The following is a 14629-nucleotide window of genomic DNA, read 5'->3' as shown; positions in this document are numbered from 1 at the left end:
AGGAGAGCAATGCTTTGGGCTGCTCCGGCTCCTGGGCTTTTAGTTGCATTATTATTACTTACTGGATTAAGCTGTGAATCAAACCACTATGAGAAAAAGAGGCAGAAAAGAACCATTTATGATGAGCAGTAAGTACTATTGCTTGCAGATGCATTTTTCATATGGTGGCTTCTAAGTGCCAGTAATGGCAACAGAATGGCGTTACTGCAGCACTTTTTTACATGCTCTTTGGCAGATATGTGTAACTAAATGATCTCTTTGTTGTTTTTTTTTTCTGTAATACAACAGGCCTCGGTTGTCCTCAGAGCAGGGTAATTTAGTGTTCCATGCTGGCTCCAGCAAAAATATTGAATTTAGAACTGGACCACTGGGGAAAATAAAAATTAATGAAGAAGACCTTGCAGAACTTTTTAGCCAGGTGATACAGTTACTTTTCCTTAATATGTTTTTGTTTTCAGTTTTGCACATTAATAGTTCAGTTGTCTTCAGAATTTGTCTTAGCAAATGTTTGATGTGTTTTTTATGATTGTTGTTTTATATTATCCGTGTCAGCACTCTAATATGAAAGTAAGCTATTGCAGACTCATAAAGTAATTATGCCATTACAGAAAATAATTAAAAGATTAAATCGTGTATGTAACAGAGCTCCCTGTATTTAAGTGGACTTTATAATAGTAAAGTTAATCAAGAACAAAACTTTACTAAGCTTTTGAAAAAGCCAAGCTTGTTTCATATTATCTCTGTTGTTTAAATTTAGGTGAGAGAAAGTAATGCAGAGATTCAAGAACTTAAAAAAGCCACTGGCGCCTCTCAGAACGTGTCCCAGCAGGTTGCTCTGCTGACCTCCAAGGTGAGCCATACCCTTGTGGTATCCTCCTCCAGTGTTCCCAGTTTTCGCTTCCTCAGATTAACATCATTACCTGATTCATTTTAGTATTTCTGGACTCCAATTCAGGGAACTGGGGCAGAGTCCATATTTAACACCAGCTCAGAGTCTGTGTTTAATGTTGAGATACTTATTCAGTAACTCTGGAGACAATGGAAATATTCCTGTAAATCCCGTATTTTCCATTTACCAGGATTCTTCTTTTGAATCTCTTCAACATCTCTATGGACTATATCCTCTAATATTTATGGAAGTGAAATCTCACTAAATTCAGGAAATCGACTATATATGTTCTTACAGGTGTTACACAGACATTCCATTCCATAGGTGAAATGGGCCATAGGGGTTTGCAGTGGAAAGAAAAGACCTATGCAGTAGTTCTGTCTCTTCTCTCAACTAAAGATTTTTCTCCAACAGAAGATTTTGAAACCTGTGTCTGACTTGGTTTAAGTGTCTTTTGTTACAGTGTTGCCACAAGTTCCTTATAGGAAATATTTTAAGCCTAAGAGAACTCCCTGTAGGAAAATTGCGCTGATACGTATCCATCATATTCCCTGATTCAGTTTCAGCTTGCTGGTTGTGATTATAACCCAATGAGATATGGTGGACCTTTTCTTGGCTTTTGGTGTACTGTCTCAGACCTCCATCCTTTGCATGGGCATAAGCACCCAAACAGCCCCATTGGAAAATTCACGTTCTTAATGTTGAGCAGCTGAATACACTTCACAACACTGGGTCTCGCTTTTTGGAGACAAACTGGGACGTATTTGAGCTGTTATTTTCTGACCAGCCTAAAACACTGAAATCCCAGTGAGAGAGACCTGATTTGAACCTGACTGTCACCTGGTTTCACATCCCAGCTATTCTCTGTTCTCAAAAGAAAATATTTTGTTAGCCTGCCAGCATCCAGCGTGTACCTCTGTGCTCACTCAAGCACAACACAATTTGCATTTCTCTTGCAGATCGTGAGTCTTGACAACAAACTTCAAAGCTTAGAACAGGTGAGTAAATGGGAAGCAAACTAGATCAAAAAAGGAAAACCAAGCCCCAAGTAAATAAAGTGAGGTTACAATGATTAAATAGCTAAATGATTTCTTTCCTCTCTTGCATTACTCAGGAAAATTTTTTTTGGTAACAGGAGGTTAAAAAAAGCCAAGATTTGTAGAGGAGGTGAAATGCCCTCTTACAAAATATAAACTGTGTAGGAGCCTGCATTCCTGAAAGAAAAAACCGCTGTAGACTCAAAAACAACTAGATACCAAGGAGAAGCAAATTCTTCCTTCACTGATCTGTCAAGAGGAAGGCTGCAGAACTCAAACTAAATTTCATATTGTACTGGAAACAGCTGATTTTCAACTGTCACCTGCTTCTCCACGAAGCTTGTGACAAGCCACAACTACAGCTGCCAGTTAAAGCAGTTATCAGATGAGTCACCCATGGAATCAAGAAGACAAGATAACCCTCCATTTAGACTCACAGCCTGCTGCCGAAGAACAGTGTCTATTAATATTTACTTCTTACAGGGCTTTTCTCATCCTAGTGCTTGCAGCTGGCCATCTTGTGTAAGACCAATCATTTTAGTCATTATTTTGTACAAGGAAGAGCGAAACAGCTCAAAGACTTTACAAATCAACCTTGCTGAAAAAAAAAGGGGGGGGGGGGAACCCAAGAAAGCATGAAAAAAAAAAGAAAAAGGTTTGTCTTGAAAATAAATGCTAATGAAACACCAAATAAGCAGGAACCTAATTTTCTGTTCTTTTCCTGGATTTCAGGCTATCCAGAGGGAAGCCTGCAGTAGTAACCCCTGTGAGAACTCAGGGACCTGTGTAAACTCACTGGATGGTTTCTTTTGCCTCTGTCCCAGCAACTGGCAGGTGAGTCTTCAGCCTCCTTCAACGCAGAGTGTGTTAATTGTAAGGATACAACTGGCAGTGTAATTGTGATGAAGCGCAGCATTTTAGGGTTGCTCAGGACAGAGTGAGATATACTGAACAGCAAAGCAGCAGTATCACACTCGTTTGGTTGAAGGGCAACACATTTGCTTCTCAACAGTATCAATATATACCAAAAAAGTGAACTGTAAACCACTGGGCCAGCCCCTGCACTGTTATATGCAGGCGATGGCCCATGAAGTCAGTGATGCTTGGCAGTTCCCACAGCAGAGAATTAGTCTTTGATTTTTGCTGAGTGGAGTGAACTGAACTGCATGCCTTGCTGTTGATGTTACGCAAGCATAGAGAGAGAATAGGGGACGGGAATGATGTTTATTCAAGCTCAGACAAATGGGGATGTAAGTAATCAACCCCATTCTGAGTTTTTTAAATCCAAAGACTTTACTGGCATAGGCTTTAATGGTTCTGTTACATGCACTAGACATGGAAAAGTTATATCTTCTTTTCAAAGGCTCTCAACCTGAAAGTTGTTCCAGCAAGATTTGGGTCAAAATTGCTGTGCTTTCAGTCTTTATAAAACAGCATCTCCTGATAGAAACAGTTTGAAAGAAAGTTTTCTGAGCCTTTTGCTAGCAAGTTGGGAAGTAGGGGGGATGACAGTACTGTGCAGTCCATATGCTTTCTATAAACATCTGAAATATTTTATCCCTCATCTGACTGATAAACAGGGTCACAGAAACACAGCTGAAAAATAGAGTTTTGTTATAAAGTTTCGTAAGGGAAGCTGTGTTGATAGCGGTCCATGGTTTGTATATCTTTGGGAACTATATTAAACATTGGCTCCATGGTTTGCTTCATTTCTCAGTTATTTGGAAAATAAACTGGTTTTCCATTTCATCTTAGGGCCTCCTGTGCTCAGTGGATGTTAATGAATGCCAGATTTATGCTGGAACAGTGCTAGGCTGCCAGAATGGAGCCACTTGTGTGAACACACCAGGCAGCTACAGGTAACTTTTCAAAGCTATACACAAAACCCCAATGTAAAACACTTTGGTACTTTTGTACCCCATGTCACACCTGCAGCACAAGTTCTAGGAATAAGTCTGTTTAGTATCTATGCACTATAATCCCTTGAGTCTGAGAGAATCTAAAATCCTCAGTACACGGTACACCCAAGCCCACCGCAAACACAGAAGGCCCTCTGAAGCCACCGCCTGCTTTGAGACAAGAAGAGCAGCAAGAAACAGATTTATGACACAGCCATGCTGCAAATCGGAGACAGGCTCTGGTGACCTGGCTCTCCATTGTAGGTGCAGATGCTTTAATGGAAATTTACTGCACCATGGTGTGCCAATGGGGCGGTGAGATGCACCATGCTGGTCTGTAACCAGCACTCACCAATGTGCCCATCTAGCAGAGCCACGTTATCATCCCTCCGTTATCACCTACCCCTTGAGACCGACAGGAGTGAGGAGATGAAGGAGGTGAACAGCTTTGGCCCAGCAAAGGCTTTGAGCTGTTGGAAATCTCCTGAGTAGATGGGCACCCTTGATCACTGGCATTCCCAGCACACAACATTATACTGAGAAATGCCTTTAGCCCCTCCAGAAATGCGGGCACTGCTGAGGTGGCAGCAGAGCAGGCAATGCACAGTGCTGCCAGGCAGAAAGGGAGGAGAAATGTAGCCAGCTGGCCAGGAGGGTGCCTAGGCTGCCCATGTGCAGGCCCCCATAGACATGAGGTCCCTGGAGCATATCCTTCTCGGCTGTGCCCAGCTTCTTAGGAAAACTGCTCTTGTTTACAGAGCAAGTCAGCCTGTGAACATTCTGCATCTTATTTTCCAAGATGTCAAATAATGTGGTAAATAAATAACTTTCAGATATAATACAAAGCTCTCCCTGTGCAATGGGAACAAGCAGGCTGGAAAGCATGACACAGCTTTCTGCAAAACATTTTGTCTCCTGCTTCTGCATGAAAATCTTAGCCCCCACAAATATTTGCTTGTAGTGCTTATAGTGCTTTGTCACTGGCTTATAGTGCTTTGTCAGTTCTCAGAACTTCACCAAGGTTCTCTTCCAAGAACCTTCCCTTCTTCCTTGGAGAAGGGAAGTTCTCCTGCAGTGGTCCTCACACTTCAGCTTTAACACAGAGCCCGCTGAGGTGTCACTGGTGCGTGATGCTTCCTGCCAGCTTTTCTTTGATTTTAAAGGATGTTTGTAGCTTGCCTGCAGCTGTTCCTAACACTGATATTTGTCAAGGAAACGACACACAAAGCAGCCTGCCTTTACTTGGTTTTTCTTACTGTGCTGTACAGGTCTGTGACTAAATTAAGGTTTGAGAGGAACCTCTCAAACTCTCTGCCTTTCTCACAAGTGTTGTCATTGGGTTAGTACAGTCATGATTCCTGTAAGTTTTTTTCCCAATGTAATTCTTGCCCTCCTTTGTACCTGCTGAATCAGTGCTTCCTGAAATGAACCTCTTCATAAGTCGTCCAAATGTTAATATTACTGCTTTTGCATTATGCCTTCAGGATTATTGAGGGCATTGAGGGATTATTTAGCCCTTTCCCCAACCCCATTGTACTGCCTTCACAGTCTCCCTTCACGTACTGTCTATCTGTCTTCTGTGTACTCCCCATATGCTAAGTCCATCCAGGTAGAGCATGACACGGCTCTTTTCAACAACTGTGGGAACATTGCTGTTAGTTTTTCTAGGGCCCAGCAACCCAGGTGACCCCAATCCTGCTCTGGTGTAGTTCTGTGCACCAGCATGGAACGCGGGCAAATGGTGATATTTGACTTTCCATAGCCCCCAGTGATAATGCCAGGTAAAGGGTGGTACTGGATCAAGTACCATCAAATGGAGCATAAAGCAGTCTTCACTGCCTGTTCAGATTCTCCACTTGCGTGCTTCAAGCCATAATTCAGAAAAGCACTGGAGTATGAGGATAAAAGATCAGGTGTTCAGGAAACACCTTCCTGAATCAGGGCATTAACAGGACATTGCATCACTTGGATGAAAGGCTGTGAGAGTCCCCATGTCCCTCAGACTTTTGTGTCAGAATCAAAATAATGGAGGCCTCATCACAATGTGCCATCAGCAATGGGAGAGAATGAAGGCAGCACATTGCAATTTGGCTAAAGCTCCTTGCAGCATGACTGCCTCTTGAAGATGTTCTCTCAGCAACTTAGTTGGGTAGCAGATTAATCTTTGCCAGACTAGGCAGGAGCCAGTGGTGTTGTCCTCCTCCTTTGGAGCCGTTCTGATTGCCTTGCTGTGTCCTTTGAAGTTGAACATGAATCTCTGAACGTACTTTGAACATACAAAGGTGATCCGGTTCCCCGACCTGTTGCCTCTCTGCTTGCCCACTTTGAGCTACCGCGCTGGCGAGATGGTGTTGGTCTATCTGCCCTCTCTTACAATAATCAACATGCTGCCTTACAGTACTGCAGACTGCAGTTAAGCATTAAGCTATTGTGGTTTTTTTAAGCCTAAGTTCATCCAGGTTGCTTGTCCTGGGTGCAGCGTTTAGTTACCTGCAATTGTCTTATCAAACTGCTACTTTCAGCTCAGCACGTGACACCCTGGCAAGGACAGTAGCAGCTTATTAATAAATTGCTCCAAGGTCCAGATCAGCCGCACTGTAAAACCCTGATTCAAACTCTGCAGATAGTTGCTTTTACAGAGTAGTTTTCTTTAGCCAGCTTAAAAGCAATTCAACAAGGGTGTCTACCTGCCATATGTCTCTGCAAGGAGCAGACATCAGCAGACATCACAGCATATAACTTACATCCAGATAAGTGTCTCACTGTCATTTTAATAAAAAGCTAGTATAAACTGATAGGAGGCTTTCTGCAGGTTCAGATCACTTTCAGGTGTATTTCAGAGCCTCAGATTTGGTCCATGTGGAAATAAAGGGGCAGAGAAAAGGGAAATGTTACTTGATGGCTTAAGAAGCTCTCAATTTCAGTTCCACCACGTATGCACAATACTGTGACTAAAGTGTGCCCTATAAATAGCAATGTGATGCAGCTGGCAACCTGCAAGCCAGATCCCCTCTGCAGGATGCATCCCTTCAGCCCACTACTCTGTTCTTCCCACCCCATCAGCCCCATATGCCTCCTCCTGCCTGTCATACCTGCAAGCTGGCTGTTGCTGAGAGAACAGCTGCCACATGCTGAGGTGTGGGTGTGAAGGTCACCCGCTCTCTGCAACAGGCCAGACATGGCATTTCTGCATATTGCTAGAGGTAGGGGTTCGGGCACTTGGCATCATATGTGAGGGTCATAAACTGAAACACAAGATGTCGGTGCTCTCTGACTGAAGTGGGGATTTCCGGGCTCATACTCTGCCGAAGTCTCATGTTAGACATTTCTTTTTTTCTGGATTTGCACTTATGAATGTAAAAAAAGGCTGTGAATTCTCCCATAGGGTCAGACACTCATGGATATACACGAGTCCCACGAGATTCTTGAGTCGCCGCTGAACAAGTGCCTTGCCTCTGTGCATGATTAATAATAGGTTCGTCAGTATTGCTAAATAGAGGGATTTCATAAGAAACACCACATAAATAAAAGAGTGTGGAATGATCTCTTAGTATGGCAATATGTGTTCTTTAAGTGCTATATATAAATGACATTTTGATTTTTCTGCCTGCTTTCACCACTAGCTGCTCCTGTACTCCAGAAACATACGGACCTCACTGTGCCTTGAAGTTTGATGACTGTCAGGGAGGATCTGAGATGCTCTGTGGGCATGGCACCTGTGTAGATGCAGACAGGGATCAGCCCAACAAGGTAAGGAGCAACATACAAGTTGTGCGTAAGCACAGCATGAATAAGCACCAAATAATGCCGAGCACCACAAAACTGCATAGCACCTGCTGCTGCTGAAAAACAGCAAGAAATGCCTCTGTACAACATAACCTAACCTCCCTGTTGTCCCACGGACAGCAGAAAGAGTTGAAAATGCCTTGTGTCTTGTTACAGGTACTTGTCATAGTATCAATATCGACTACTACATCCATAGGGAGCTTGGGAATATTCTTTGAATAGTCAAAGTCGTACTTGAAGCATAATATTCTTACTGTTCATTATTTGGGGAGTTCTAAGCTGCTTGAATATTTTATTACTTAAATGATTAAGAAGAACAAACATCATGAATCTGTTTTTTCCTGGGAAAAGGCATACCCATGGAGCGTTATCGTCAGTGGCCTGGGAGCTGCCTCTCAGAGCAGCCCTCCAAAACTACCCTGGCATGCCTGTGCTCTTTAACACTCCTATACACCCATGCACCATTCCAGATACACCACATATTCTCCATGCTATGCTATAAAATCATTCTTTTGCTCAATTTGTAAAAGCTTTCACAGCTCATCACTTGTTTTCTGCTCATTTCTGTGGAGAAAGCTTTTCAAAAGGGTTCAGTGTTGGCTTAACAGTGTCTGCTCCTGTGACAGTCAACAATAAAGCTCCCATTAGCTTTAATTGGACCAAAGCTAGAAAAATGCTGAAATCTGGCCATTAGTTAAGTTTACTAGAGAGAAAATTGTTTTCCTCAAAGAAAATGTATATTTGCAATTTTATGTCAGTGCTGCACATGGCACAGATTACTGAATAGTTTGCTTAGAAGAAAACAGCCAAGCTGATTTCAGGTTGCTTGCAGTGATCTGTTTACCCTGGTTACAAAGCAAGTTGATGACTTTTAATTATGTTTATGTACAGCTCATAATTGCTGTTCATTTTCTCTGGGAGCTTTGGGGTAAATTACAAGTTTCTTTTATGAACCTAATGAATGAGCCTGTTGCTGCTTCCATAATCTAAATAGATAAATTCAGAGGAAGAAATAGACTGAGAAAACTACCGAAGCAACTTGTAAAACAGAATGTGCGCTACCATGTAATGCCCTGAAAGCTTTCTTGCTGTGGTTTGAAAGGCATTTTTGTAAAATAAACTCCTTCTGCACTTTTCTTGGCTGTTCTAACTGTCTTAAATATGTTTGCTGTGGCAGCCCAAGTACCGCTGTATCTGTGACACTGGCTGGATGTCCCCTCCTGGCAGCCCTGCCTGCAGTGCTGATATAGATGAATGCAGCCTCCCTAATCATCCGTGTTCACATAATCCGCCTGTGCAGTGCCACAACACACTGGGCTCCTATCGGTGTGGTCCCTGCCCTACAGGTATCACATCCTTCTGTGCTCTCAGGTGGGATGGGGTGGCAGCAGGTAGTACTGCCTGTGTGTTGTAATCACAGACACAGCATCCAGATGAGAGCAACTCCATGAACTGCTTTTGTCTGTATCGAGGGAATAAATGCCTCCAGGTTGTCTTATCTGGGTAAAGTAGGCAGTGGAGTCGAATGCACAATTTATCCCACCCTAAACTGAGCATCTGAATAGATCTGATGTACCTTCGTGTCCCTCTTGTCCTATTACCTTCATGTAGTAGGTCCAAGGTACCTTCACATCCATCTGCTCGCTGCCCTAAGGCAATATAAAAATGTATTTGTCCCCTCAAGCCATATAACCTATGATTCCTCTTCCTGAGTTGGGTAGGTAGTGTGTATAGAAGGGGTATTCAAAGTATATCATAACTGGAGTTATGATAAAGCTTTGCTCCAAATTGTACATGTGCTTTTGCTCCAAACTGTACATGCATCTACTAGACCAGAACTGCCTCCTCTTAAGGTAAAATGTTTTTGATTCTGGAATATTCAGAATACAGTTAAACTAAAATGTTCTTGCACACACATCTCCACTCTAGTGTGTTTATAACCTATTTTGCAGACCAGTATTAATTTTCACCAGTTATTAGAGGGACAGGTCTGCTCTTGGGTTAATGAAATAAAATTCAAAAGTCATATTTTTCAGCTCTATGAAAAGATCTAGTCAAAGAAAAAAATGAAAAGCCAGGCACTTTCTATTTTAATGTCTCTCTCTCCTGTGTTTCTTTTTAGGCTGGCAAGGAAATGGCTACAGTTGCCAAGACATTGATGAATGTGAAAGTAATAATGGCGGCTGCTCCACAGCACCAATGGTTCAATGTATCAACACAATGGGATCCTTCCACTGTGGGCTCTGTCCACCAGGTAAAATGGATTTTTTTGTTGATAAAACTCTAGAAAGGCTTAAAAGATGAAGATTCAACACATGTGAGCCTGTTTTATGGTAGACTTAAGGGGAAGATTGGTTTTATATATAGAAGTGTCGCACACACAAAGCAATACTGTAATATAGAATGCTGTCGTGGTTTGGGCTGGGCTGGCTGCTAAATGAATGACAGATGCTCTGCTCTGCAGAGTCCAAGTATATTCAAACTGCTTCAGCTATTAATGAATATTTTGTAGAGTATGTCTCTAATGATGATCTTCTGAAATGTGTTTCTCTTGTGCTAGGTAGCACTTTTCAGTGTTAGAGCCATGATTTGGCAAAGTATGTCCTTTATAAAATCATTAATGGGAAACAGGGATTGCGTAATTATGCTAGTATTTTCATTGTCTGTATTCATTGTATCCTGTGTGCCATAAATCAGCTGTATTGTCTGGCTTAAAAAAGCATAGATAATTGTTTGTCATGCTCTGAATGCTGTCGAAGAAGGCAGTGTTTCTATTGCAGTACAGGTCAAGCAGTGGAAGTCGTGACTTACATCTTTATAATTTGCACTTTATGATTTAAAATGCTTTATAAAATGCATGCTATCAGTACTAGAGATGCTAGCAGGAAAACGTGTTTCTAATTGACCTTTCAATTGCTACTTAAATGACAATAGACTGCAGGTAGTGAAGGCTCTTGGTTACTGAGCGCTGAAGTGCTATCACCATGCTGGAAATGCAGCCTCAGACAAATTTTGATGTGGTGTAGTGGACCTCAGCTCTGGCCATGCAGAGTCATGCTGCAGGACTTTGGTCCTGCTGAGCCTCCTGAGAGGAGCTGGATGTTGTGCCCTACCCAAGGGCAGCTCTGGTGCGCAGCGGGAAGCCTGGAGGAGGTCGGGGCTGGCTGGATGCAGAAGTGCAGGGAGGGCAGCACATGGTGGCTGAGAGAGCTGAGCTCCTATGGCCTCACTCTGACCCCACCTATATTTGCCTAATGCTAATATATCTTTTTTCTAAAATCATGGGAGGATTTAGTTAAGATCAGAATTCATCCCTGCAATGTAGAAACCACAACAAATATGCCAGGATATACTCCAGTGGTGATCTCAAATTTTTAACTGCAGAAGACTATGATTTTATACCATAAATTAGTTCTTTTTCTCACCCAATGATTGTGTTGCAGTCGAGACTCGGAGAATGTAGTTTGTTATGAACTAACTGAGATTTACCTCTGAACAGGTTATGAGGGGGATGGACAAACATGTACCCAGGTTGATATCTGCTTAATAAATAATGGAGGGTGCCATCCTTTGGCTACTTGTACCTCAGCTCCAGGTATGTAAGTAATACCAGTGTGAATCTAAAGGAGGGTCTGGTTAGGCTGAATCCACTTTGTAGCACCGCATTTATATTGCAGCCCCTCCTCCGCAATCAGTTTAGCCTCACCCGAATGAGTTTACAGGCAGGTTAGCTAAAGCCAGCAGGCCTTTCCACAAACACTAACAGAAATAGATTTAGGCTCCACCAAAGGGCAGATTTCATCATAAAAGTGTGGAGATCTTCAACTTTTTCATGGCAGTTTTCCAATTTCAGCCACTTTTACTGTTCTTCTCTTTTCCGTATAATACCCTTTGACTACTCCTATCACTTCCCATGAAGGTGAGCTTGGACTCTCAGATACCCATAACAAAGCAACAGTAAGGATCTTTCCATAGTCAAACTGGGCACTGACCAAGGAAGGTATCAAAAGATTGAATAAGTTAGAATTCTATAAATGTCAAGGACCTTTACTGTCATGGTTGGTATTCTCATTATAACAAGGACCAAATTATTTTCTGTATCTTGTCTCATCTTTCAAGGGACAATTCCATTTTGTTCCTGCACATCTGGGTACACTGGAAGTGGATATGGGCCAAATGGGTGCTCTCCTCTCAGTGATATCTGTCAGCTGCAAAATCCTTGTGCAAATGGGCAGTGCTTGGTAAGTGCTGGACTCCTCGCAATTCGTGACAACACTGTGTAGTTGTAACCAGGAAAGGCAGGGAGACTGGTGAGACTGAAAGCTGAGTGCAGACACACTAAAGGTAATGAGGCAAGGTCAGCGGGGAATGGGAGATCAACAGATATACCTGGGGAAAACAAAGTGAGTTTCAGGGCACACAAGCCATTTCTTTGTGTTTGAAGTAGAGCAGAAATCTTGGCACTAATAACCTGAGAAGTTGTTGGTGGCTAGCAATAGGATGCTGGTGCTGGTTGGGGAGAACTGGTGAATGGCTGTCCCTGGTGGGGCAGCAAAGTGATTTACCATCTTGGATCATGGAGGAATTACCTGTGATAATAAACCCAGTAACTCTGCTGACCTTCAGACTGCTAATATCTGGTACAGTTAGTTATATGTTCCTAGGCTGATCTTGTGAGATCCCCTCCAGGAATCTCAGGCTGTTTATATGGATATGGAAAGGGTGTTTCATGGGAACTGATGGTAGTCCCGCTGGTAACTGAGTGTTTTGGACCTTTGCTGATTGATGGTGTGAATTCATTCTCATGCACTGCGACTATTTAATTTGTCCACATGGAACCTGTGAAGGCCTTTTGGCTTCCTCAGGGAGGTGTGCTGTGCTCAAGAAAGTCCACGCTGTGCACCTGGGGATTTTGATAATTCTGTTGTGGAGGATATTTATTATTATGGTTTTGGAGAAATGTTTGCAAATCGTAAATTTGCTGTTCCAGTAGAGTCTGATCCCATTTGTCCACATTGCTCTGTAGACATCCTCCTTTTGATGATCCTGGGAGGCAGGGGGAAAATTGGACATACAATGTGGACTTGGTAGTGTTAGGTGAAAGGTTGGATTCAATGATCTTAAGGGTCTTTTCCAACCTAAATGATTCTATGATTCTATGATATGTTACCTTTCCCTTCTCCCATTTTCTGTGTGAAAGGAGACGATCCCCTCACCTCCACTCCACCACTTACCATCATTCCTCGCTCTCTCTTCTGTTCTCTGTACCTGTTGTCTTTTCACCCAGGTATTTAAAGAGCGTTTTGTGCCCAGATCTAATCTACTTTTTCTGACTATTTAGAAACTACTTATTTTAGTCAGTCTATTAAAAGATATGACGTCTTCCCCTAAATATATCCTAACATACAACTGTAGGCATTCATAGCTACAAACTACTACTTAAAGATAATAACACAGTCAGATACTTCAGTAATGGGACTACAGAAGCATCTAATAAAATAGAGGAACAGCAGAGCTATATTTGGCCAGCATAATGACAGATGAAATGTAATGTTAATTGAAAATCAGGCAATGCAGATCACAAAACACCTTTTTGTCTTCTAAAGCAGCAGTCTGAGTCCTAATTCAAAATCAAGATCCTCTTCCATCATACTGAAAATCTCTGTTCAGGACACAGAGGACGTGAACAGAGAATGCAAAAGGAAACAGAGAATATAGCTCACTGATTGTATGTCATCAAAGATGGTATTGTTAGCATTTGCCTTGGAATACCATGTTCTGCTTTACCTGTAAAAAGCATGTCTAGAAAACAAGAAATATAAGGAAAGAGGACATAAGAAATTAAAAGTTAGAGATATGAAAAAACTTGATTATAAGGAGAAGCAGTAAAGATTGAGACAAAAGAAATGGAAGAGAGACATACAGAATAAGGAATAATGCAGAGAAGGCAATGAAATTGTTCCCATTTAACATCCCTCAGGGTGAAAATGAAAGCTAACAGCCCACGTAACTGCAGTGCAGACTTCCTAGAGAATAGGTTTGAGAGAAATGATTTATAAACCACTGTTATCTTCACTTGCTATTTATAAAGTTTAGATAAAATGATTGACTTGTTTCTAGGGTGATCATTTCAAAGCCAAGCAAACAGTTTTCTGAATGGCTAAACGAATACAGATTTTGACTTTTTAGAAAGTAATTTGAAAGAGCCCTGCAAAGAAATAACTTAATAGAAAAAAACAAAGATCTGGATAATCTAATTAGGCTTCGGGTTTATTTTGGTATTCTCCAGTGACCATCAAAGCTGTTAAATTCCAAATGTTTTATTTCTTTGCTCTGATACCTCCACGTAAAATAAGTGTAAATATCATTCTTTCTGCTGACTGCATTGATTCCTTTAGGTGATCCATGCTCATTAAGTTTATTGCATTTGCTTATACCTGTAGGCAATGATCTCTGGATATTTCTGCCTGTGTAATGCAGGCTGGACGGGCCCTAATTGTACAGAGAACATTGATGAATGCATTAGCAACCCGTGCCAGAATGGGGGGAGCTGCACCGACGGGGTCAATGGCTACTCCTGCGAGTGCACCAGTGGCTGGACGGGACCACAGTGCCAGACTGCCCAGCAAGGTACGGCTGGGACCTCCTCCTCAGGAGAAATGGGCCACCAAGCTTCAGCGAGTAGATGCTTGGTGTATATAATTAATAAGAACCAAGTTCGGATGGAAAAAAATGCCCCTTCTTGGATTACAGGTCCCAACCTAAAGTCCCTTGGAATCCTTAGAGTTGTCCCTGAGTTTTGTTTATAGCTGCTTTGTTTAGCAATAGAAGCATAACAACGAAGTTGATCTGCAGGCCCACTGGCCTTGAGTACATGCCAGACATCCTAAAAACAGATCTCTGTTCCTGAGAAAGTGTTTGGGTAAGCTCGTTGGGAAAGAGGATCCGATATAAGGAGAACAGATTTACAAGAAACAAATTAATGTTTCTCTTCTGTGCATACTATTTCATTTGTTGCA

General features: G+C 42.1%; 1 protein-coding gene across 3 annotated transcripts in view; it reads left to right on the top strand.

Annotated features, from left to right (window-relative positions):
• The window catches only part of CUBN (cubilin), a 148473-nt gene continuing 133844 nt past the window's right edge, over nucleotides 1-14629 (top strand). For all 3 annotated transcript variants that reach the window (XM_054192490.1, XM_054192491.1, XM_054192489.1), the window contains exons 1-12: nucleotides 1-128; nucleotides 289-418; nucleotides 758-850; nucleotides 1849-1887; nucleotides 2659-2760; nucleotides 3682-3785; nucleotides 7448-7574; nucleotides 8788-8956; nucleotides 9733-9864; nucleotides 11110-11205; nucleotides 11730-11851; nucleotides 14054-14240. In XM_054192490.1, the coding sequence (XP_054048465.1) occupies nucleotides 10-128; nucleotides 289-418; nucleotides 758-850; nucleotides 1849-1887; nucleotides 2659-2760; nucleotides 3682-3785; nucleotides 7448-7574; nucleotides 8788-8956; nucleotides 9733-9864; nucleotides 11110-11205; nucleotides 11730-11851; nucleotides 14054-14240 (1420 nt within the window). In that variant the 5' untranslated portion in view covers nucleotides 1-9. The remainder of the gene's footprint in view (nucleotides 129-288; nucleotides 419-757; nucleotides 851-1848; nucleotides 1888-2658; nucleotides 2761-3681; nucleotides 3786-7447; nucleotides 7575-8787; nucleotides 8957-9732; nucleotides 9865-11109; nucleotides 11206-11729; nucleotides 11852-14053; nucleotides 14241-14629) is intronic.

This window comes from Rissa tridactyla, chromosome 2, assembly GCF_028500815.1.
Source record: "Rissa tridactyla isolate bRisTri1 chromosome 2, bRisTri1.patW.cur.20221130, whole genome shotgun sequence".
In the NCBI taxonomy this organism is placed as follows: domain Eukaryota; kingdom Metazoa; phylum Chordata; class Aves; order Charadriiformes; family Laridae; genus Rissa; species Rissa tridactyla.
The sequence above is the reverse complement of the archived record's forward strand: the minus strand, read 5'-3'. Positions and strand labels throughout refer to the sequence as shown.